Source organism: Myodes glareolus, chromosome 24, assembly GCF_982192425.1.
Source record: "Myodes glareolus chromosome 24, mMyoGla1.1, whole genome shotgun sequence".
Classification (NCBI taxonomy): domain Eukaryota; kingdom Metazoa; phylum Chordata; class Mammalia; order Rodentia; family Cricetidae; genus Myodes; species Myodes glareolus.
This window is the reverse complement of record NC_142049.1, coordinates 18,644,476-18,668,738: the sequence shown is the minus strand read 5'-3', so window position 1 is coordinate 18,668,738 and position 24,263 is coordinate 18,644,476. Positions and strand designations below refer to the sequence as shown.

Here is a 24,263-nt window from a genome sequence, read left to right as displayed (position 1 = left end):
TCAGTGACAGCAAAGAAGGTGTTGGATATGCTTTGCAGGGAAGCAAAAACAGATCCCCCTCACGACCTAGAGCCACTGGGAATTCAGTCTTTTCCTTGGGCCCTGCCTCAACTCATAAGCATACGTATGAGGCTTTGACAAACTCACCTCAACCCACTGTTCACATTGTATCAACAAACAGGGTGGTAGCTTTCACCACAATGCTTGTCGTTCTAATGTTTCCTCATATTCAGGTCTACCCGAATTTCAACTGACCGTTAAATTCAACACAATAAATCCAAATGAACCAAGGGCATCTTTGTTTTATACTTTATTTGAGAAGAGACCCTACATAAACTATGTCAGGAGGATACAGGTCTACACATGATCTCATCAATCAATAAATGGAGTCGTTAACATAACATTGAAGATATGATACTATGAGTAGGACAGATGCATGACCAAGGAGTATTTACAACTCTCACATATGATCTATTTATATTGAGATGGATATATACATATATACATGTACATGTGCATATACATACATATGTCCATACATACACACACATATATACATATATATGTATAAAATGATTTTGCACAAAAACCAGGAAAAGAGTTTTCTTTGTTGTAATAATGGTCACTTGGAAGTGAAGAATGGTTGGGTTTTGTTAGTGTCAGGTATTAAATCTCTAACCCCACATGTAACTCCAACACCCATAGGTTTGGATGAAGACACACGGTTGCCTTGGGACGGAAGTGACGGTGAAGAATGGGATGAGTGTACGGGGTTGAGAGTGAAGGACATGCACAATGAGAGAAATGACCTTTGGTGATACCATTAAATCATCCTTTTGTATTAAACATAAATTATTAATACAGTTTAAAAAAATAAGTTTCTGTTTTCTTCTGAGGTTCAGGAGGAAGGGAGGCAGGGCGGGGCTAGAAGGATGCGTACTTGCCTTTCCAACACAACTCTGCATGTCAACTGAGAACACCTCTTTCTACCCTGGGGCCATCTCGCCATCTTATCAAGTTACTCTTGGTTTTGTTCTGTTTTGATTTTGCTCTGTTTCACAAGAGGTAAGTTCCTGGCAGAAGTTTACTCAAGACTGTCAACCTGTTCTCCAACGGCAAACACAGTCATCATTGTAACTAGATCGATTCCCCAATACTTACACACATCTGAATCACGTTAGCATAGACAATGGAATCAATCTGGGAGAAAGGAAAATAATGGAAGGAATGACTTCTCTAGGAAGGGGCATTATGACTTTATCCTAGCATTTAACACCACAGTCTGCTATATTAACAGCTTGGGAATCCAATCATGGGAAGCAAGTGTGAGCAGCACTTCCCAAGAGCTCGTGGAAAGAATAGTTCTGCTAAAAATAAAAGCTGAAGACTGGTCAGTTTGGGATTTACATGAGCAACCTAAGACCTGGGTGAGCACATCTTAACTTTGCTTCATCAAGGTCTTCAGCAACTAACGATAACCTGCCAGCACTCTACCCCAATTGCTGAACATCCCCCAAGTCAAGCCATGCTGCTCACCCCACTTCCCAAACTCGGTGAGTACATTTGCTTGGCCCCAAAACTGCTGTGTACATACGTCACATGTGTCCCCTATGCCACATCCATTGTTCAGCAGTTTCCACAAAGACAAATAACCCTTCAGATCGCCACTATAGTCTTACAAACAGTGGGAAATACACACAAACACATGGGGTCAGACAAGATATAATCACTTTACAGATATTTAGTACAGAAAGCTTAGGGATGGGGGATGAAAATCAGTTGCATCAGCACCCCAACTTCATTTGCAAAATTCCTCGCTGGGAACACAATGTCCTGGTAGTGTGCTGAAGTGAGAGGAGCCAGCTGATTTTCCAGATACTGAAAGTTTGCTGCACAACGTCAGCCTAAAGATAAAGGGGCATGTAATGTCCAGTAGGAAAGAAATCAGTGTCTATCATTTACACGGCAATAAATCCTTCATTTCCCTTGAAATAAGATATGTAAAGTAGCACTTAGTTTAATACAAGTTTTGTTCTGCTTTAGACCTAGCTGTAAAAAGCCATTCATGCAAAAAATTACCTCCAGTTTTAGCTGGATGATTATAAAGGACACTTCTCCTAAAAACAGGGTCCCTTTCACGGAAGGAAGGGAAAAACATTCCACCCGGTACAGCCAGGGCTGGCGGAGAGTGGAAAATACAAGACTTTGGTGTTTACAGGGCACTTTCCTTAAGAACCCAGAAGTAGCACTGAGCAGGCCTCTGAAGAGGCAGAACTAGATGTGCCCTTGACATTTTTAAGAATTTTTTTCCAGAAAAAGTACAAGAACCTTGCTGGGGTTTAGTTCTGGCCTGTTCCTCCTGAGGCGTCAAAGGTGCCTGTTCGTTAGCCCATCTCAGACCACCTTTCTGCCTGCCAGAGAGTCAGGGATGCCATGAATGATGAGTTTGTAGCTCTTTTGTCATTTTATAGAAAATGTTCTTTTATGAAGTCTTCCTATAGCTGGTTTTTTCTGCACAATGATCATTTCTTGATTAATACAAAAAACAAAGCTCTCCTGTTTAAACAGATTCTAATAATTGATTGCCCACTCTGTCTTCATGAAAGCCACCCAAAGAAATGCATCCTGTGATCCCCTTCATGTGACAAGTGTGGGCGTGAATGGGCCTGTTTAAGAAGGCAAGGACTGAGGAGGGATGTGTTCCTCCCCAGACTTATCCCAAGGTTAAAATCATCAGAGTTCGCTTGAACTTGTTCCTCTGAGGCCTGACTCTTGCCTGCTTCTACTATTTCTCTGTCCTTAAAAGGAATCTGCATGGTCTCTCTTCATGTAACAACGAAGGGAAAAGAAGTGTGTATAAGAGACAGAGAGGAGAAAGGGGGGCTAGAAAGAATGATAGCTTGGTCAGGCCTTAGATAATTCTGAGGCACCTAAAATGGATTTTGTATAACACTTTTGAAGGAGAAGGAAGGAGGAGGGGGGAGGAAGGAGAAGGAGGAAGCAGCTGAGATTCAGTTACCATCGTGGAGGGGCCCCAAGGAGGATGCCAAGTAAACAACAGAAGACCACACTGCTTCCGTGGTGACACCTAAGCATGTTTTGTGCTATAGGAAAACTGGGCAATCACAAAGCATAGTGACAACATGTGCTTCTGTTACTCTCAACGCCCCCAGTGTCCCCTTTGGACAGGGTTGGGGAAAGGCACGGGGAGCTAGTTCCAACCTTACCATGATTGTTTAAGGCAGAAACAGCTGTGGAAGAGCCCTCAAGGTCACAAGCTGGATGCCAAGATTGAAAGTAGCATCTTTCCACAAGTTCCTAAAACGCCTGATGACAGTACTGCTAGACCCTTCTTTGTTCTCAGAGGCTATAACTTCGGCCCCACCATTGTGAATACTGCTTCCGGGTGCACACCAATCAACCATGGCCTTGTATATTGTAAGCACTATGCTCACGTTTTTAAAAAGAGGCTGTCAATGAGTGGCATTCCTTGTAGGAGTTTGCAAGTCCAGGGTGTCTAATAAGAAAGGGATGCGTGCCTCGACGCATTCCCACCACCACCGATGCCTCAGTCTTTCCCATCTCTGTGCTGAGAAACCTGGCTGTGACAGTTGACACTTGGTTAGCAGGTCGGAGACATGACAGAAACAGCTATCTCAGGTTTAGCGACAAATAAAAGCAATTCCTGGATGCTGATGTTGGAACATGGTCCATGAATGCAGCTGTCTGAGGAGGATTTTGAGAGCTTGTGAGATAGCCCCAAGGAAACATGGCAAACGTCTTGTAAGCTGTGTTTCTCCACAACAAGGACTGTTCTTGGAATGTGCTTTTGTGTCCCTTTCAGGTGTAGTAAATAGGAGGAGATTTGCGCCAGACTGATTTCACATTACTCCTCATTTTTGTTATTCAGAGACGTTTCCAAGCACCATTTGTCCTTGTGACTGAATACAGTCTAAACCCTTGTGAACTTTATTTATGGCTGACATAACCCTCAGGATATAAACTGTCTGATGCTCTGAATAAAGTTGGCTATTGCATTAGACTTTAATCCGTCTCATTTCTCATTTCCTCTCTCCCAGGTTCACACCTCCAACTAGATAAGTAATGGCTGGATTGCAAAAATAAAAATAAAAAAATAAATAATAAATGTATAAGCACTAAAACTTAAGACTAAAATCTTCCATGTTCAATGGGTAGGATGTGATGGAAAAATCTGTCCCTTCCTGTCTGAAAATCCAATCACCAGAGTAGAGCTAACATGAAGGAAATAATTGCTGTCCCTGGTGCTGAAAACAGACAGCCTGATCGGAGCAGAATTTACACTTCTGGGATGGGCAAAGTCAAAAACTATCTGTGAAACTAAATTCTCCTTTCACAGATGCTGATATTAGGTGAAAGGTCTCAAATGTTATTCCAAAAATCTCTTCTTTAAATATCATTTGAAGCAAAAAATAGCTCTGAAACAACTTCAATACCCGTGAAAAAAGAATTAACGCCTTGCCAAAAATCTACATGGGGTGGCTTACTCTAAATTGTTTCATTGTTTTAGTCCTGTTGGCCAAGTCCCAGGCATGAATAGGGGATTCCATGCCTTCAGAAGGAGGAGCACAGACAGGCAGAGCCCTGAGGTCTGCAGATATTGTGCGTTGCTAGGACTGGAGGTTTCAGAAAGGAATATTTAGAGGCTATTTCACATTGTTCAGATACATGGGCCTTTATTTCCTCTGTAACCCTAATTTTACTGTCATGTTTCAAGAAACTGAACAGAGCTTTTACTGTGATCGGAGAGAACATCTAAATGTGTAAACAACAGCTTCCTACCTGTTTCCCACCTCTGTAACCACACGCACACACACACACACACACACACACACACACACACACACATCTCAAAATGCAAAACTCATCTTGAAAAGAGAATATATTTTTTCACTGAATAAATAGTACAGCAGTGTCTGTTGGCAGAATAACACTGACTTTTTTTTTTTTGTCTTTCACATTTAGTCAGAATTTTCTTGCCCAGACTTGCTTTCTTTTCTTTTTAATTTGACAAATCTCTTGTGCCAAACCACCAGGGTCCAAATGCATAATCAAGAAGGCTCCTGTTGCTGTGGTGCTGGTATAGAAAAAATAACATGGGCCATTTGGGGTTACCTCCAACCCCAATGGGCTCAAGAGAGCCTTTGCTTTTAGGCATGAACTATAATCAATCTTCGCTAGCCTTGGAAAAGAAATATCCCAATGGCCCCCCAAAAGACTAAACTTTCAGGAGAAGGGAATGAAAACCATCATTAAAGTAAGTTCCTGTTCCTGTTACTATATAGCTCAAACTTTCCATGTTCATCAGTTTACTTCTCAAATGATACCTCTGAGATCTTTAATTTATCAGTCGTGTCTATAGGAAGTCAACACTGTGAAACTACTTGTTCCAAGCAGGCCCAGGCAAAGCTCAGAAGAGCCCATGTCCTCAAGATCATCTGAGAGAATTAAGAAACCCCACTATGGATCAGTGGTCCTCCTTCAATTTCACACCACAATTTACAAGCATATCCCAATTTGGATTCTCATTTCAAAGAAAGTTGGAATGCTTTCTTCCAGACAGACAATGGCAGAAAAAAAAAACTAATCAGATCACTCAGACAGAAGTCTAGAGGAGAGGTGCTGCTTTCCTGCATCCAGAAAAGCAAACACCGAGCCCAAGGTCAAAAGAAAAGAGAAGTTGTGATTATCTTGAGCTTCCGTGAAACACTTATGAGTTTCTCAGGATGCTTGGTACTCGGCTTCATTCTGTTTTTTCTCATGAGTGGTCAGCATCCTTTCACAACACACAGGCAACATTTTGTCAGACATATCACACCTGATGGCTACTTGGAAATTGAAGGGAAATAACATTTGAGAGATTTCACTTTCCAAGGAGTCTTTGTGGCAAGGGACTTAAAATAGCGCTTGGCGTCGCAGACACCGGGGACAGTGTTTTTAGAGACTGTAAATGACTCCACTGTTGTAACCTTGGCAATCTGGCCCCGTGGTTTGTTGTCTAGGGTTTCATTTTCAGCCAGACACGTCCCTCAGCAGGAGTCCCTGTGGAACAGCTCTGTTGTGTTCTGGGACACTGAAAATGAGGCCTGGAATTTGGTCTTCACCAGGATCACTTTCTCCATCTTCTGATTATCCCTGCCTTTCCCTTGTGGGGACCACAGTCCCTAGCAAGGTTCAAAATCATTATCCCTTTCAATCTCCCTGCAAGATCAGTTATAGTATTCAGTTTAAATCATGCAACCTTACTTTCTCAGGCATTATTCTGAAATCTATAGCATCTCTTCAAATCAGCAAGGAGTTGGTAAGGAGTTAAAGCAGAGGAGATGCTATTTTGGCTTCAAGATGTTCAGGGTTCCATGCCAGAAAATGAAATCTACAACTCACTCCTAAGTGAGTGGGTAAAAAAAAAAGTCCCTTTCTTCTGGTAGAATTACGAGATATTTTTCCATTACTGTGTAAGCACTGGCGATTCAAAGTCAGAAAAAGGTTAATGACTAACTCTCTAGAAACCAACCTCAGAAGGGAAAAAGGAAGGTGGACCTCAAACACAGTACAAGTCAAATGTTTCAACACCATGAGCAGCACCTGCTATCCAAACAGTGGGCTTTCCCAGCCATGGGGCCTTGGGGACACCACTGAGGGCTGACTACTGCTCATGGCAACCCTCGGTGAATGGCAGGGGGCTGTTAGCAGAACTTTTACAGAGTAAGAGGCTGATCAGAAAGAAAGAAAGAGTCTCAAGACCTCTACCTTTCAGTTCCATTGCTCCCTCCCTTTCCATCTGCCTTGACATTTCTTCATAGAGAGAACTTAAAAGAGACCAACTCTTTCCTAAGGAAATGCAGATAAAGCAATTAAAAACCTGGGGATCACAATGAAGATTTTAGTAGAAAACCAAGAAAAGACATGCATAAACGACCTAGAGTTATGAGAGGAAAATGATTGTTTTTAATATGTGTGCGTGTTTTGCCTGTGTGTGTGCCCCATGGCTGCGGAGGCCAGAAGAGGGTGTCAGATCCCCTGGAACCGGATTTACAGATGGCGGTGAGCGCCCATGCGGGTGCTGGGAATCTACTCCAGCTCATCCGGAACTGTAGCCAGTGCTCTTAGAATCTCTCCAGCTCATGGAGAAAATAACTAACTAAATAAGTGGTTGGGTCAGACACGGCGGCTTTATTGTGACTAGTGAATGTGGCTGTTTGTGACAACAGCTGCGGGTACAGTCATAGCATCTGCTGATGTGAAATGACTGTGGAATAGAAGGGCTGGCCTCTCAGACCCTCAGCGGACCTCCTCTCGATCACCATCCCACAGTTTGTCGACTCAGTTTGTTGAAGGTACAACCCTGTTTAGAGCCATCACAACACAGGTCACTTCCACCAAATCTGGGAGTCACTCTTTGAAACGTTCCAAGGACGGATAAACCTTGTCTGACACACGGAGCTCTGGTCCATGGAGAGGCATGCCCCCTGCTCACAGTAGACTAGAGAGAGAGAGAGAGAAAAAAAAAAAGGAAAACTGTGCATTGCCATTTACCAGCATGTTCAGCAGCCAGGAAACAAGAGAGATATGTGAAGGAAAACGTGTTTGTAGGAAGGTTCGCCTTTCTTAACCAACCCAGAAGGATGAGATGACTTCAAAAAGACAGACTGGGGCCTTATCAGAGGCCTGTTGTACTGGAGTCTCCTGCGCAAAGGCAGCTGATGAGGCGCTAATGAGCACTAATGATTTGGTCTATGGAGCTGGAAAGAGACTGACGGCTGGCAGCCGGCTGGGAGAGCAGCTTGCTTCTTTCCGCAGAAACCCAGACTAAATCACAGCATGTTCGGGCTAAGAAGATGAGACACCTAGAATTTCCTCAGATGCCTAGAGCTCCTAAAGTCTGGAAGAGGTCAGTGAGGTGGGGAACTGGGGACAGAGAAGATCTGGAATTCAGAGAAAGGTGTGAATGAGAAACTGAGCCTATGGTGCAAAGGGCTCTGGCCCTTTGGAGAGGGGTGTCTGCAAACAACGTGCTCCCGGGAAATACCTGCTATGACATACTCCATCGGGAACTAATCTGAACAACAGATTAGAACAGAGTAGCTTTTCCCATCACCGCTGCTTGAGAGAGAGCACAACCTGCGGCCTGTTTGCCTACTGCTAGTCAGGAGCTGATATTCACTCAGCCGCCAAGCCAAGCGCCCTACAATCCGGCTTTTAACTCAGCTCTCTTCTGGGTCCAGAGGACTTCAAGCCACCTGGTTCAATTAGAACACATGAGTTTTACATCCAGTGGTTGAGTCTGTCATTGCTTAAACTAGTTCACATTAACCTTTACACATAATATTTATGATGAATCTGATATCCCTTTCCCCAGAAAATTAATTATAAAAAAATCAGAATCAAGGCTCAGTTTGGTTGTTTTTTGTTTTAATCTTGGAAAAAATGATAGGGAGGAGGCCTACCTTTATATATGAAAAATTTGAGAACTCGGATGCTTTCTTTTGCCATCAAAGGAGCCTCAAGTTTGAAAAAAAAAAAAACCCAAACTCATCGTATGGAAAATCATAGGCTTTGTGCTGCTAATACAAACAATGATGAGCTACAGCGAGCGTTGCATTCATCTGTGCACACACGCTGAGATCAATGAAAGCAACACAAATGGGGTCTCTATGCAATAGAATTATGCAGGCATTTGCATGCATGCATTTGCTTATATGTGGAAGTGAATAAACGTCATAAATAACATAAAGATGAATATGATTTGTTCTCTATCAGTTTGAGACGGCAGAAAAAACCCACAACTCTGATAATTGCTTTTAAATAAAGTCATCAAGATTCCCTCTGTGTAGCTGTTGCATTACTCAGTCCAGAAATCTATTTTCTTAGTCAATAAACACAATGTCCTTGACTAAAAACTTTCAATTCTCCTAAAGAAATAGCTAAGAATATACAAAGAGACTCCCACTACTAAAGAAGCAAAGAAGGAAAAATAATTTGAAGGAGACTCAGATCCAACAACTCTGCAGAGAAATATGTCCTTCAGATTTGGGCAAGGTATTTGAAAATCCTGATCTCTGTTTGCAGAAATGCCTGGGATTATGTTGAGTAGCTTTGCAGAATCTGGACGCAGCTGAGGCCAAGATGAGGGTCCCTTTTCAGAAGTTTTGATGCATGAGATGCATGTATGTGCCTTTGGTGTGGGCCATCTTACACAAAAGGTTTCATCTGACTATGGGATCTCAGTATGGCATCATACCATGAGCTTGAAGGGCTCAGAGCTTTCTAACAAAGCACTATACCAGCCTCGTGAGTAGAAGCCTGGGCTGCCTTTATTAAAAGGTCCAGAGGAAACACCTGTATAGAGGACAAGCCCTTCCAGCCATCAGATCCCACCCACCTCATCTGCAGTCATGAGCTTGTTGTGTCTGGTGTTTTCTTAAAAGCTGAAAAACTGGAGGTATAGTTAGGGACCAACTCTGGGCCCTTGACTCCTCCGCAGACCATTTTACTTTGAGATTGGCCATAAAACTGTTCATCATCAGTGGAATGGCTTCCATCCCTTGATTTGCAGTCTGCTCTGGGGAAAAACCAATCACTGTCACTCTGACCAAGCAGCAAACACGACTCAGAAAGGTCAAAACTCCCTCTCTGAGGGTCAGACCCCAGCATCAGTGCCTTTGCTCCCATAAGCTAAAAGTTCATGGACTGTGAGATCAGAAGGCAGAGACAGGAAAGGGGGTTGCTGTGGGTGGGCCACCGAGGGTTTCAGATGGGATTTACAGGGACACGCCACATGCATCTCAATGAGCTGTGCAGTCAAATCCACTGCACAGAGGTTAATCTAGATGTCAACATTGTCTGACAGCACTGAAATTACTCCAGGGCAGGGCTCCTTCAGAAGTTTTAATATAACAGTCAATTCCATCCTGCCTGCAGGAAATGAAAGTTTTCTGCTTTGTGTGCCGAATCATTCAGCGCCAATTTTCTCACTGTTTGAAGTCCAAACTGTTTGTGGTCCTGGGATTCACCTCTTATTAAGACTTTCACAGAGTTTCCGAAGACAGATCCTCTGTCCCATGGAAGCCAGAGAATGTGAACCAAGAAAAAAAGGGGGAAATGAAAAAGCAGAAAGAAGAAAATCTGGACTGAAATGTACTCCTCTCCTGTGGGTTGCAGAAATCAAGCTACCTGGTCTAGGCTTTCTCTCCCTGTCCAGAAGTAGCTTCAAGGGTACCAGGTAAGCGTCAGGCAGCTTTGAAATAGAGACAGAACATGAGCTAATCTCCAAGGGGAGGAACTGAGTAGGTCCTGCTACTCCAGATCATATAAAAACTTAGTTTCTTTTTAAAAGAACACTCCCATGAATGCTTCTTAAATGAAATGATAGATACCAAATTTGGATTTGAGCGTGTGATTTCTCACTCGTTTGAGGGGATCCTAGACTACTATATCCTAGGAATGCTAGACTACATAGTGCGGAGCTGGGTGACCACACAACTCTTGCAGGAAAGAGGTCTGAATCCCCAACTGCCTAAAATGAGAAAAAACTGACTCCTCTCATAGATATTAAATGAAAGCAATACCTAAATGCCTGGGAGCTCTTCAGAAGTAGGAGTTCTATAGGCTCCTTGTCTTCTGTGTTATCACAATCTACCTTCTATATGAAACATCTACTTTGAGGACTATAAATTTCTCTTGAGAACTCTGTGCATGGAGATCCAATAAATTCCTGGATGATTTAGGGAAAAATCGTTAATAGAATTTATGCTCTTATCAAAAAGGGAACTTTGCTTGCTGGTTTAAGACATAATTCTTATGGCAAATATCAAATTGGGCCTGGTTTAAAAGTTGGAACCTAGTTGCCCACAGGAAGGACAATCTGAATTCTATGCCTATGGAGAGGAATCCAGGTACTCACATATTGAAAGTGTCATAAGGAAACCCACGGCTTGATGCAATTTAATAATGCTAACAAGAAGGAAAAGAAAAGGAAAGGAAACACACAGTGTTTGGAGAGAATGCACCAAACAGAAGTCCTGTTCAGAAGCCAAGATGCAAGTCCCTGTGCACTGACGCAAATAGTCACTACCTCCACCACCATCACCCGTGCCTATCAGAGAGCATGACAGACTGCCATCCTCTCAGGTCCTCTCTTGTCTGGCCCTCCTAGGAGAGGCTTCATCTGCCTTGCTGGCATCTCCAATACTAAATCCCAAACAACACATAGGTGGAAAGGGTTTAGGCATGATGAACTATCAGAAAACCAGGAGGGTTGATATTTGAGATGCTCGGATGTTAATGGTTAACATAATTTGGTGTGGGGAGAAGCAGATGATCAAACTTGGGGATAACCAACTTCCCTTTGGGGCCTTTCTGAATATCTCTGCGGGTCCCTTCCAGAAGAAACACACAGTGCAAAAGAGAATCCCAACCTGCAACTGGTTTGCTGATTCCAGGGAGACTTCTCTGACTCTATCACCATCAGATGGGTAGTTAGGGTGTATGACACACACGTGACTAAATCTGGAAAGGAATGCTTTCCTGGTAATATTCGAACAATGCCAAAAAAGGTTCTGAAGTCTACACTGATGTTTTAATAATGGTACCCAATCTTGGAATTCCCCTTCCAGCCCTGGTAAGTACTAGTTGAAACATTACTTGGTATCAAATAATGTGGATCTCAAAGAAATAAAATCATATTGAGTGACTACAACTCATAAGGTCTCAGCTCAAGGTGACTTTTTTTTGTTTGGCTCTGAGGTAAACACCTTGTGCACTTTAGCAGGTTGGTGCCCAACCAAAGCAGACACCAGACACTGTGGAGATGTTTGAGGGGGGCTCCTAGGACTGCTGGAATCTGATTTCACTGACCCATCATCCACAAATATTTCTATGCTCCCCTCGAAGCAAATAATTCCAAAGATTGGAAAAGCTCTCAGGTAAGTGTAAAGATTTTACTGCCGCTTTTGGTTCAGAAAAGAGGAACAAGTATCCCACCAGCCTTATTCTTGGATATAAAAGAACGGGAAGAAAGTATGTACATGCAAAAAAATCTCTTGGTTTCTGACCCAGAGTCCAGATTACTACTTGCTTTTCATGGGAGGTGGATGGGACTGTCTCCATATTTCAGACTTAATTAAGCCAGTGTGGGCACATGAAATCAGGAAGATGGCTGGAAGAGAAGCGCAGCTTCTCCTGAAGAACACAAACTTCAACTTCCTGACTTGTGTGCCTAGATCCTGCACCAGCGTCCCTCAAACACACCAGGCACAAAATATTCTCTGCTTTCCTTTTGCGGTCACTTTTTGTCAACAGCAACTTTTCTTCCTTTCCCTCCTCGCCTTTCATTTACTCTCTCCTAGCAAACAACCTTAGAATAAAGCGTAGATGGGACTCAAAATAGCCTTTCAAACTGAAGTAGACTCTAAGAGTCCATCTGTTCTAACTCCGTATATCTCGGGGAGGGGGGGAGGAAGGAGACTGATAATTAAAGAAATGTTGACTTAGCCACAATCACATGGGTTAGCCAAGCACAAAGACAGGGTTCTCAGTGGTCTTTCCGCTGTCTGATGCTCTTCCGGCAGGGCTCACTCATCCTCACTGCTGCTGTACAGCTCTTCCCTTGGTACTGATTTCCATAGTGTTTAGCACCAGAAGTACTTGCACTAGTGTGTTCCACAAGGTAAGCATCACCAGAGGTGAGCAACACTGTTCACCTCAAGCCCAGGAAAACGGAGGATCTTCGCCTCCGGCGAAAAGTTGTCTCTGGGAATAATGTGTGCATGATCCGCTGAGTGGAGGAAGGGCCAAAGTCCTTTGCCTATTGGCTAGTGAAGGCTGAGTGACCCTTGGCAACCGCTCCTCGTGCAGAGATGAAATCAGAAAGGAGCATCAGGCTCCTGGCCAGAGCACATAACTAAAAGGACCCTTGGCCATGACTCCTAGCTCTACGATGGACAGCCACGTCACTCTTTGTCAGTTCAGGAGGGGTCCAGGTGACAGTGACAGGACACAGAGGTAAGCATGGCTTCCCCAGACCATTCATGAGCATCCACAGTGGAGTTGACTTCAAGCTAAGTACTAAATCAATGTGGCATGGTGTAGGCGCATTTACGTAGGAAGCAGGATGGAGCAGGTGGCAGCAGGTACATGGGCTTATGGGATGTCCATTCTAGACTCATCGGACCACATTAGACTCTTTAAAAATAAATAATAAATAAATAAATAAATAAACCACCAATAACAATTTTCTGGTATAGGGGAAGACTGGGGTAGGGAATGAGAGAGAATGTCCCCTCCACCCCGAGCTAAAGTAGTCTCAGACACTTTAGGCTCGTGCATGTTTTGACAAGGTAGGAAGAGGAAGATCAGACTGACTTGCTGGAACCAACCCCAACCCAAGTACAGTGTGTCCTCAGAGACAACCGCCTTCTGCTCGCACTAGGCCAAAGGAGGATTTTCTAGGCATTTCAGGGCGATGCGAAGAGCAAAAGGGGCACAGTGATTCCGTGCTGTTAGGTGCTAAAGACTGAGAGCTAGAATAGGATGAGGGCATGACCAGGGCCCCCCTTACTCTGTACAGAAGGAAAACACGGCACAGTGAAGTGAGTCGTATGCATCCCGTGCCAGCACAGAGGAGTTAGACACTCTGCACACCCCAGAGCCCTAGGATACACATCACTATCCAAAGCCTGTTCTGCGTGTCCTTACCCTCGGAAGCAGCCGCAAGCCCTTTCTCCACCGTCCAAGGTTCACAGGGAACATCTCCTGTATACAGGGAGGCTGCCGGGAGAGGAAGAAGGCTGACCCCGTTCTGCACTCCTCCTAACTCCACTGCTCCCTCTCACTTACTGATACACAGGCGGCTGATACAATGGAGGATATAGAGAGGAGGTAGCCCGGCTGCCAGTGTGGAAGTTCAGGGAAGTAGCGCAAGGACCCTCGAACAAGTTCAGCCTTGTCATTTCTCCCAGCTCTCCCACTCAGGCTCGAAACTCCAGACCTCCCCTTCTTCCCGCACCCCTGCCCACCTTGGAGCATCACCTCTAACTAGGAACCCCTTTCTCCTCAGCCCCCACCCCCAGTCATCCCTTCCCTTGGGATGTCTCCTCCTTGGCTATCCAGATAAAAACCAGGATGGAAAACTACCACCCAGCGCTCACATCCCCAGCAGAGACCAAAGCCTCAGGTGGACCGATTCAAAGCGTAATAAGAGAAGTAATTGCCACAGGACAGCAAAGGGTTCTTTTTTGAAGGGATCAATCCAAAGAGCCTCTCCCTGACAACTTCAGGGCTGGGTACCCAGTGGAGTAAGAATTCCTAGTTGACCCAGCTCTCTCCCCAGTCCAGCTGAGCAGGCTTGCTCATCCCTGAATCCCAACCCCAGCTACAATCTGAGCACAGCTCTTTTCTAGTCGAATAAAAACATTTGTTGGTATTTAAAAAAAGAAAAGTAAAGTAAAATCACAAACGCGTAATCCAGTCCTAAACCTGCCACGGAGTTGCCCATACTTCAGCTGCCTTTGACTGGCCGGGATATCTAGGCTGCAGACAGTATTTTGGCTGGCAAGGAACGGGATGTCGGCGGTTCCTGGGAGTTTCTGGTAAGAAAATGTCTGTTAGGTAGTTCTGTGCTTGCGATGAGGTGGAGAGACAGGTACCCTAGGAAGGGCACATCCCCTCCTCCCCAGCAAGATGGCTCGGTGCGGCTTTAGACTCCTGGGGGCGTTTCATTGTTGTGTGTGAGAGCTGTCCAGAGATGCCTCTTTTGTCATCCTCAGCAACACAGTTGGGAAGGCAGCGATTCTCCCTGGAGCTGGGGGCTTAGCGAACGGCCCCTGACCAGATGCTTCATTCTCACTCCCTGGTCAGCACTTGGTCCTCATTAGGATGACAAAATTGTGGCACTGGTCACTCATTCATTGGACAACTTCCAGAGAAGCTTCAGTGACCGCCCCAACTTTCCCCCACCCCCCACACGCACCCAGCCCACAGAGCGATTTCTCAGTCCCTGCCTTTTTTCACAACAGCTCAAAGGAAGATGCATCAATCCTTCCAAGGGCTTAAAACGTGAGGAGAATGCCAAGGGCCCAACGCAGGTGCCAAGTAGATTCTCTGCTGGCTTTTGCCAATGCCAGTGTCTGGCTCCTCGAAACACACATGCCTCAGGCTCTTGGCTGGATTCCTTCCCTGGCAATGGGGTTTACCCAGGACTCGAGAGAACCTCAGGATGTGGGGCAAATGAGATAAGAAAATAAGATCCAAGGGGACGCCTAATTATGATCTACAAGCAAATAAGCAAATCCCGAAGCCCCGAAGCCTCTGTGTCCACATTAAGAGACGACCCCAGAGAATATGGACTCGAAACCTCCCAACTCCCCAAGGGCATGAAGAGGCAAGGACAGGCCAAAGAGTCTTCCCAGTGATGGAAAGGTGAGTGGTAATGCCTTGATAGGATTCTCAACTGTTTTTACTTCCGCCGTTCGAGTCTTTAAATCCACCAATTCCAGTTCTTCAGGTTCAGAGGATCAAATCGCTTCAAACCCAGTAAGGAACTTGAGCGTGATTTACATCCAGAAGGTTGGGGTTTGCTCTTCCCAGAGTCCCCCGCCCTGACATGCTCGGTGTTTAACCGGGCCGTGGATGGCTTTGCTCTTGTGGGATCTGGTGTTGGCTTTTGTTCAGTATTTACTCGTAGGTAGGTGTCATCGCTGATTCCCAAAATCATCAGGACTATATATTTGTAGAATGGAAAAAAATTAGAAAACTGCCCCCCAAAGAAGAAGAAAGGGGGAGGAGAGTGGAGGCGAAGGTCCAGGCAGGCCAGAGATATTTCCAAAGGGCCTGGACTTCAGAATTGTTTCCTTGCCAAGCACCGCCAATGGGTCACGCATGCGCATGGATGATTGTGCGTCACCATGCCTTCCTCCCATCCTCCCTCTCTGCCTGTCAAGACGAAGAGCTCTGGAAAGCCAGGGCTGAAGAAGTATGGCCACAGCTTAAGTCAAGGGAATTTCATTTGTGTTAATAATAATATTTAAAATGTTTCTCAGTTGTTAATGTCTTATGGTTTTTCTGTATCAGCAGCGTCTCTATGTATTAGAGAAGGTAATTCTCTGTAGATATAGATAGATAGATAGATAGTTTTTTATATATATATAAATATATATGTCAAACTGCCTTACAGGGTTTCTTTCTCTTGTTTTGTTTTTTAATTCAGTGTTGTATGTGTAGCAGGCACTTGAATTTATATGAAGATGTTCATTTCAGTCAAAGCTGGAAGAAAGGAGTTGAGATGAGGAAAAAGTGGATATGAGGCAGGGAGAGAGGAGGCAACAGAGTATAAATGCTTGGCCACCAGTCCTACTAGCCGAGGATGTCCAGGTAGATTGGGGTGGCCTTCCCCAAAGCATGGAGGATTTTGTAGATATCCTTAATATTCAGCCGCTGTTGAGGTTCCCTCTGCCAGCACCCCAGCATGACATCATATACCTCTTTTGGGCAGACTCGGGGTCTCTCCAAGACGCGGCCTTGGGTGATGCACTCAATGACCTGAGAAAGCAAGAATAGAGAGGTTATATCCAGAAATTCATGCAAAGCTCACCCTTGGTCCTGGGACTCCTACCTAACAACAGACACCAACTTAACTCATCATCGCCATATGCACAGGTTGATGTCTGGGTAGGAGGCAGGACTGCTTTTCTTCTAAGCCTGTGCCGACGTTTTGTAAAGTATTTCATTGATATTCATTTTAAAAATTATTTTTGAGATTCTACAATAATTATAGCATTTATTCCTTCCCTTTCCTCCCTCCAAAACTCCCATATACCTCTCCCCAATCTCATTCGAATTCATTGTCTCTTCTTTTATTGTTATTATATACATATAATACAAATGTATACACATATGCATATATATTCTTAAATATAACCTTCTCAGTCCATATACCATCACTTGAATGCATGTTTTCAGGGCAGACCATTTGGCAACCAATCAGGGCTCTTCCCTGCTCCCAGCTTTCCTTAGCTGCCCACAGTTTTTTGTGAGCTGCCAGAGTCACCACTCTTTGGGTGGCCCAGCCAGTTCAAGTCAGTTAACTTCCAGGGACCCCATCACCCTTGTCTGGAAGACTGGGGTCTGGATTTCTGGCAGGAGCAAATGCAACAAGAAAAACTGTGCTGTACCGAAGGGATGGCTTCAAGATGTAGGAGGCCCAGGTATGTTCTTTACACTTCAATTCCAATTACTCAAAGACATTTCCTTCTAAATGCTGGGAATTGAACCCAGAGCCTCAGGAGCAGGCAATTTTTATACTACTTATCAACCCTCTCAGTCCAGGTACATTTAAAAAGAATTATTTACTTTCTCATTGGTTTGTATCCATGCTACACAGTACTGCATTACCTAAGGACATTTTAACACAAGTATCTTGTACTCCGGAGTGTATTCCCACTCTAAGACCCTATTTCCCCATCTTTTCCTTAACTTTAACACTAGACTTTGCTTTTCTAATTAGAAAACGCAGTATCAATCTTTCTTCTGGCATTTTTGGTTTTATTTGATTGCATTTATTCTCTTCCCGTCATTTTCCGTCACTCCCCTTGGTACCACTTTTTATCCTTCCCCCACCTCCATAGCATCCTTTCTGCTCTCACATCTCATGTGTCCTATTGTCCCTCCCGTAGGTGTCTGCCAGGGCCTCTTCTTCTCTTGTCATCGCCTACCTTCTGGTTTCATAACCCAATCCCATGCTCGCTCTTAATGTATACACAAACCTACAAACATTGGAAGCCAGGCTAGAAATCTCAGCATGCACGTTTCTCAAGAAGTTAGAAGCAATACTGTCATATGACCCAGCCGCTCTGCTCCTGGGTAGATATACCTAAGGAGCTTACATCCTACCACAGACACTCGCATGCTTGTGTTTATGGCTGCATTATTCACAACAGCAAGAAAATAAACTCTGTTTTTAAAAACGTCGTGTTTAAAGAAAAGTCGAGGAAAGTATATATGGTTCCTATTACGATCTGCCATCTGCCTGCTATTAGCATATTACACACTGCATTTTGCTAATCCATTATTATCCAAATGCTATTGTTTACCCACACTGTCTTAGTTTTTAACCTCTTTCCTTTTTGCTATTCCAGGATTCCATCCAGAACGTTACATTGTATCAACTCATGGCACCCCTTTCGGCTCTTCTAGGAGGTTAGACATTTCTTTACTGAAACTAAAATATCTGCATTTTCCAAAAAGGGAACAAAGCACTTTCTGAACTCTGGTATATGAGCAAATGCTTGCCTTGTCTTCCCCATTAGCATGCATTTTATTGGGTAAGAATATCCCTGTCTCCCATTCTTCCTCGGTTCTTCTCTTCTGCTGGTCCTCTCCCCTCCCCCCCCATCTATCTCAGCATCCTGCAGAACAGGGCTTTATCCTGGATTTCTGGGTATCTCACATCGCTGACCAGGAATGACCTTCACTGTGCCAGCTCCTACTATTCACATGCACCATGGAGACTGGGATGGCACTTTGCAATTATTTCTTTGCCAGCCTGGTAAGTCTCCAGGTGCTGTGTTTACCATGGCATCAGATCTCTCCCAGATTTCACCTCTATTCTCTCCACCTTCATGAAGAAGGATCTATGTCAAGCTGCAATAGCTGCTGCTTATGCTTAGACCAAAGACACCCACTGGCATCTTCTCTAAATTAGAACCAGCCAGGTTGTAAACATCCACTGTGTCGCCCATTACCAGTGACTGCCTATACCCAGCTGCTGCTGTAGATGGAGCAAGGGAAGGAGTTGAGGGAAGAAAGCCTGCCTTCAAGGGTAGGGCCCTACAGCATCATCTTCGAAGAGGCTATAAGCACCCCATTAGCCGCTCCACCCATCTTAGGGATCCATGACAAGGTTCTGCTAACACCAACATCACCCCCATCCAAGGATTCTTCTTTCTTTGGTTACCAAATACCATGGAGGTTGAGCCCAGGTGCAGGCATGTGTGTATTTGCATGCATATAAGTTCACATACATGTATCTATATGTGCAAATGCGTGTATATACCATACCCCCAGGGAAAGAGTACCAATTTAAATAAAATCCACAACAAAGAACTTCTATATACACTCTTTCCTTATTCTCTAAGACCACTAAAATGTTTGTTCTACTTTGGAAATTGAGGCCAGGTCCCATTGAGTACCTGTATCATAAGATATCACGGATATGAAGAAATGCCTTGTTTGGTTTTCAGGCAAACAAAGGATGACCTTGGGCTCATGATCTTGCCACCTACGTCTCCTGTGTGCAGGGATTACAGGCAGGGGTCGCCATGCCTGAATATGCAGCACAGAAGATCAAGGGCTTCTTGCATGTTAGGCAAACGGTCTACCAACTGAACCACATCCCCAGCCTTACATTTTGGTCGTTGAAATGTGCTTAAATGGTCAGGGACACTGAAGATTGGAAATGAACATAGCTTTTAAGAAAAGAATGCTTTCTTGAATATTAAAATGATATCTTAATACAAAAATCCTTAGTGGTGGCGATTTCAAAAAATAAAAAGAGTGCAAAATGCTGACATTTTCTGTAAGTCGGCTGCCACAGGAGTCCCACCCATACTGTCTGCGGACTGTGCTGAATTCCTGGGTCAACACGGCTCTGTTCTGCACATAGATAAGGTGTGTCATTTAAAAATAGAAAACTCCTAAAAGCACAAGCCAAGCCGTCTTCTTGTCTAGTACTCTCTGACAGACAGCTTCTTCCAAGATGCCAAGTAACCCCCTTTCTTTGTGTTTTTGTGAAGATTCTCAAGTTACTGCCCCAGAGATGCATAGAGAAGTACCCATTGACAATCATTATTTACTGTCAAAATGCATCATCTACTGGCATAACTCATTACAAACTGAAATTACACAAATATGATAACATATATTATTGTACTGTAGTTGGACACCTGCACCCAACTCTATTAACCATGTGAATTTGGCCTTTTCTAACACATTGGGACCCGTGCCTCCCTGTGCCTGGGGTAGCTCGGAACGTTGGGGACCTCCTTCTGTAGACACGCTAAGTAGTAGGTGTTGCCACAAGATGGCACGATAGAAAGCTCACAGCTGCTCTTTGTTTTGATTTTCTCCCCTTGGTGAAATGCTTTATTTTTGTAGTGACAGTTGTTTATGTGTAGTAGAACAGACAGAAGCCTGACTCATGCCTCAGTGTAGACTTCTGACTATAAGCTCAGATGGCAGTCATCTTCATTTTCTGTAGTTACAAACTTTCCTCCACTAGGATTTCCCCTTGATATTGCTTGCATCCACTCTGCTCCCGCAATAGCCCACTGTCTGTACACTGGATGCACTCTCTGTTCTGTGATATCTGTCATCAACCTTCTCCCAGACCAGATCCTGACCTGTCCCTTTGTTACCTCTGTGTTGGAGAGCTGGAACCATGGTTGCTTCCCATAGGTAAAGATCTCCCACAGGATAACCCCAAAGCTCCACACATCACTCTCTGTGGTGAACTTCCGGTACATGATGCTTTCAGGAGGCATCCAGCGGATGGGGAGCATGGTGTGTCCTCCTACCTAAAAAGGGTAAAGACAGAGGCACAAAGAGTTATCAAACAGACCAAATCAACCAGAAGTCTCTACCTTTCTTATATAAATGCACCCTCCATGCATTGTATCCTAACGTGGTCATGCTTTAGGTAATCTGAACTCATAGGTGAATAGAGATGCTCACATCAGTGAACAGCATATTGAAAACACCTATAGGTCAGACCTGAGGGGAGAAGGTAGATTTCTTAACAATGAGCATGAAAACTAAAAGGTGATCTGAAGTGAGAGAGACCTAAGAGCCTGGTGCTAGAATAAAATCTTAAAATCTCCCTTAAAGGAAACTGAGCCAGGAGAATCATGGTGTGAGCTCCAGGCATCAAAGTGGCCACAGGCATTGAGATAGACCCCTTGACAACGGTAATCAAAGCACAAATATACACTACGGACAGCTAATCTGTAGATTATTAATTTCTTCTCTCGCTTAAATTTTTCATCACAATGTAGGATCTACGTTTCATGTGAACAGGATAGAGACTTCAAGATGCCCCTGATGCTCATGTGTTACTAAGAGATCGAGTGGAGACAAAGAAGAGTCTTCAAAATGCTTGGTAAGATCCATCACGGAGGATATGGTCTTTAAAATCAGCCTCAAGAGACACTCTTAGTGTTTACCCAAGAGAGTCAAGGGTAAGAGAAAGTGACCGAGAGGGTCAGACATTTGGGTTATGACTGAGGGCGAAGCTCTGCATAAATATTCACTAGCCAGTGGGTTAGAGAGACTAGCCCACATGAAAGAAAGTGCACAGCATGTTCCAAGACTCAGGCATGGACTGCATTATTACCAAGCAGAATGTCAGAAGTTGGATTAGTAGGTGAAATTTGTTACGAAAGTGCTTGCTGTTGGCATGAAAAGGAAGGAGCTCTGGGTTGTGTGGCCCAGTAAACTGCTAACATGAACATCTTTCCCTGATGGACCAGTTGGATGGATGTCAACAATGAGCACTGGGAAGTGGATGGCTAAGGAGGTGGAAACCTCCTATCTGAAAGGACAGATAGTGAGTGTCTTATCCATTGGAAGTGCCTCAGGAGAAACCGATCGTCAGGAGTTGTAGAAAAGTCACCTGTCACCTGGGATTTCTGAAATCAGTCTACTCTCGCATTGACTGTAAAGACAAAGCAAGGTATCCCCGCCTGAGAAAGAAAGACCAGGACTCTTCACTACACACAGCCATCCAAAGAAAACGAAGCACAAACAAAATCACCAGGAATTGATAAAGGATGGTTTGAGAAGAACAGAGGAAGAGGTGTGCACGAAATGCAATGACTTGAATTCCACAACAATAGAGCAAACAGACCACAACAATGTGCAACGTAAATCTGAATAATGCTTGCTAAACTGGTGACTAAAGGTAATACAGTAACTAATAAGGACTTCCTATAAAATAGAAACACGGAGTAAGTAATATCACCAATAATGTTAACAGTACCACTGCTGCTGCTGCTCAGCTAATTATGGGGCATGAAATTTCCACACGATTTTAACTGTAAGTGCAGAGAAGAGTAGATACGGAAATAATTAAAAGCCCAATAAAGACTTTATCATTAAGAGAGAAGAAAGAACACTTATAGATACCAATCAATTATTGATCATAACAATTTACACTTAACTGCGCTTGTGAAAAACTTAGAGCAGCTTCCGGAAGAATAAAAAGTACTACATACAGCTTCCCAGTCTGTTTCAGGCAGCAGCACCAAAATCTTCCATCTTACAAATGGGGAGAGCCGCAATAATGAGCAAAAATTACAAAATGGAAGAGAAGTCTAAAACTCTGTAGATAGTATAAGCGGGTTATTACTGCCTCTAACTCGGGAGGAAATTTTAGATTAAAAATCAAGGTTTACCTTATTTAGAAAAGCTGTACTTAAAACAAAATTACAAAATACTGAAAATAAAACAATGAGAATACAGGCAATCAAAGTGAAATATAATCAGCCATATATGAACATATGCACACACACAAGCATGAACTTCATATAGATGAATATGCAGATGTGTATGGCCAATTAAATTTCCTTTATTAAGGAACCTTGAATGTCAGCAATTTAATATTAAGAAAAGCTTATGTCATGTTTACTTCAATTGACTATTATATACAAAGTTGAAAAAATTCAACATTATGATAATCTTGAACTTGTGTTCTCAGGTACGACAATAGTATTACGTGAAATATACGGAGATCTTTACATTTGTAAAGAGCAAAATATTATAAGACTTAAAAACCGATGAAGCAACCACAATGGAAAACTAATACACACTAAAATTATTTTTAATTACAAACTCCAACCACATATTAAACCTCAAACACATCTGAAATTTCAAAGGAAAAATAAGTCCATTATAAGAACAAGAAACATCTCCCTTACCAAATAAAGCTGGAAATGACAACAAAGGATCAATCTATTAAAAGGTTCACTGGGAGCATCTAAAATGCTATTTGGTGAAAACAATATTTAAAACTATTTTTAGAGCAAGAACTTACCATTGAACCCTATGAAAAAAATTGGGGTAATCTTAAGAAAAATATATAGAATTTGAGTAGTTTTATATAACTACACTAAGAAAAGATTCAGTTTTAAAAGGAAGTAGGCCCTATAAAATATATAAAGAGAATAAAAAGAAATAAACAATAAAAACAAAATGTAAAAATGAAACTGATTTGGTATAAATCAAAACAGTGCCTAAACAAACAGAGATGAAAAAGACAAAACTCTCACTCGATCTATGTAATAAATTGCTTGCTTTCCAAAGTCATAAAAATCTTTGTCCAGGTTAATAAACAATGTAGAAGAGAAAACTGTAAAATACTAAAATTAAAAAATCAGTAATTCCTAAAATACAAGTTCAGTGACTGGTTTACTGGAAAATATTAGTGAAAATCTGAAAATATAGAAAATTTGAGAACAAAATATTAAATTTATAGCAAATGAAATACACATGTGATGAAAACAAAAAGATGGTCTTGTGAGTCCTACTAAGGTTTCTTGATCTGTATTTTTCCAATGTGAAAAGCACAGACACTTTCTCAAACCATTCTCTATGGCTTAAGTTTCTCTAAAGGCAGAATTGGTCTAACAACATAGAATCTCAAATATATAAATACAGATAAAGAGATTGTATCTATATGCACTAATAGAGCTATCTCTGTTCCAAACATAAATGCCAAATCTGAATAACTTATTGTATTATATTCCAAATATACCACAAGAAAAACAACTTTAGGAAATCTACTATTTCATTTGCCTAATTAAAAAGCAAATAAAGAAAAAGAATTCTTTCAAAAGATATTAAAGTTATTGTTTTCTGGTTGCAATCCCTAATCTATGAATAAGGAAGAAAACTTCTTTTAATTAACAGGTTCAATATCACAATGCCTGAAAAACCTTAGAACAGAAAGGTCATTCTTTCCTTGATTTTGCAAAGCTGTCCAGGAAATCCTAGGCAATGTAGCAAAGTAATTATTTTGTTAAATGGACACAGTATCCAAACTGACTTCTAAATACATTATCTTTCTATGCCTAGATTAGTGCAACTCTCAGGCCCCAGCAGGAAAGTATCCTTCTGCAGCCCATGGTGCTTAACATAGAAACTAACAACTGGTCAACCTCCAGAGAGTAAGTGCTTGT

The 24,263-nt window shown here is 42.9% G+C and overlaps 1 protein-coding gene across 2 annotated transcripts in view; it reads right to left on the bottom strand.

Moving 5' to 3' along the window:
* Window positions 1-295: 295 nt before the first annotated feature.
* The window catches only part of Ntrk3 (neurotrophic receptor tyrosine kinase 3), a 376,580-nt gene continuing 352,612 nt past the window's right edge, over window positions 296-24,263 (bottom strand). For both annotated transcript variants that reach the window (XM_087901410.1, XM_087901411.1), the window contains 2 exons: window positions 20,448-20,606; window positions 296-16,575 (listed from right to left, as the gene is read on the bottom strand). In XM_087901410.1, the coding sequence (XP_087757536.1) occupies window positions 16,390-16,575; window positions 20,448-20,606 (345 nt within the window). In that variant the 3' untranslated portion in view covers window positions 296-16,389. The remainder of the gene's footprint in view (window positions 16,576-20,447; window positions 20,607-24,263) is intronic.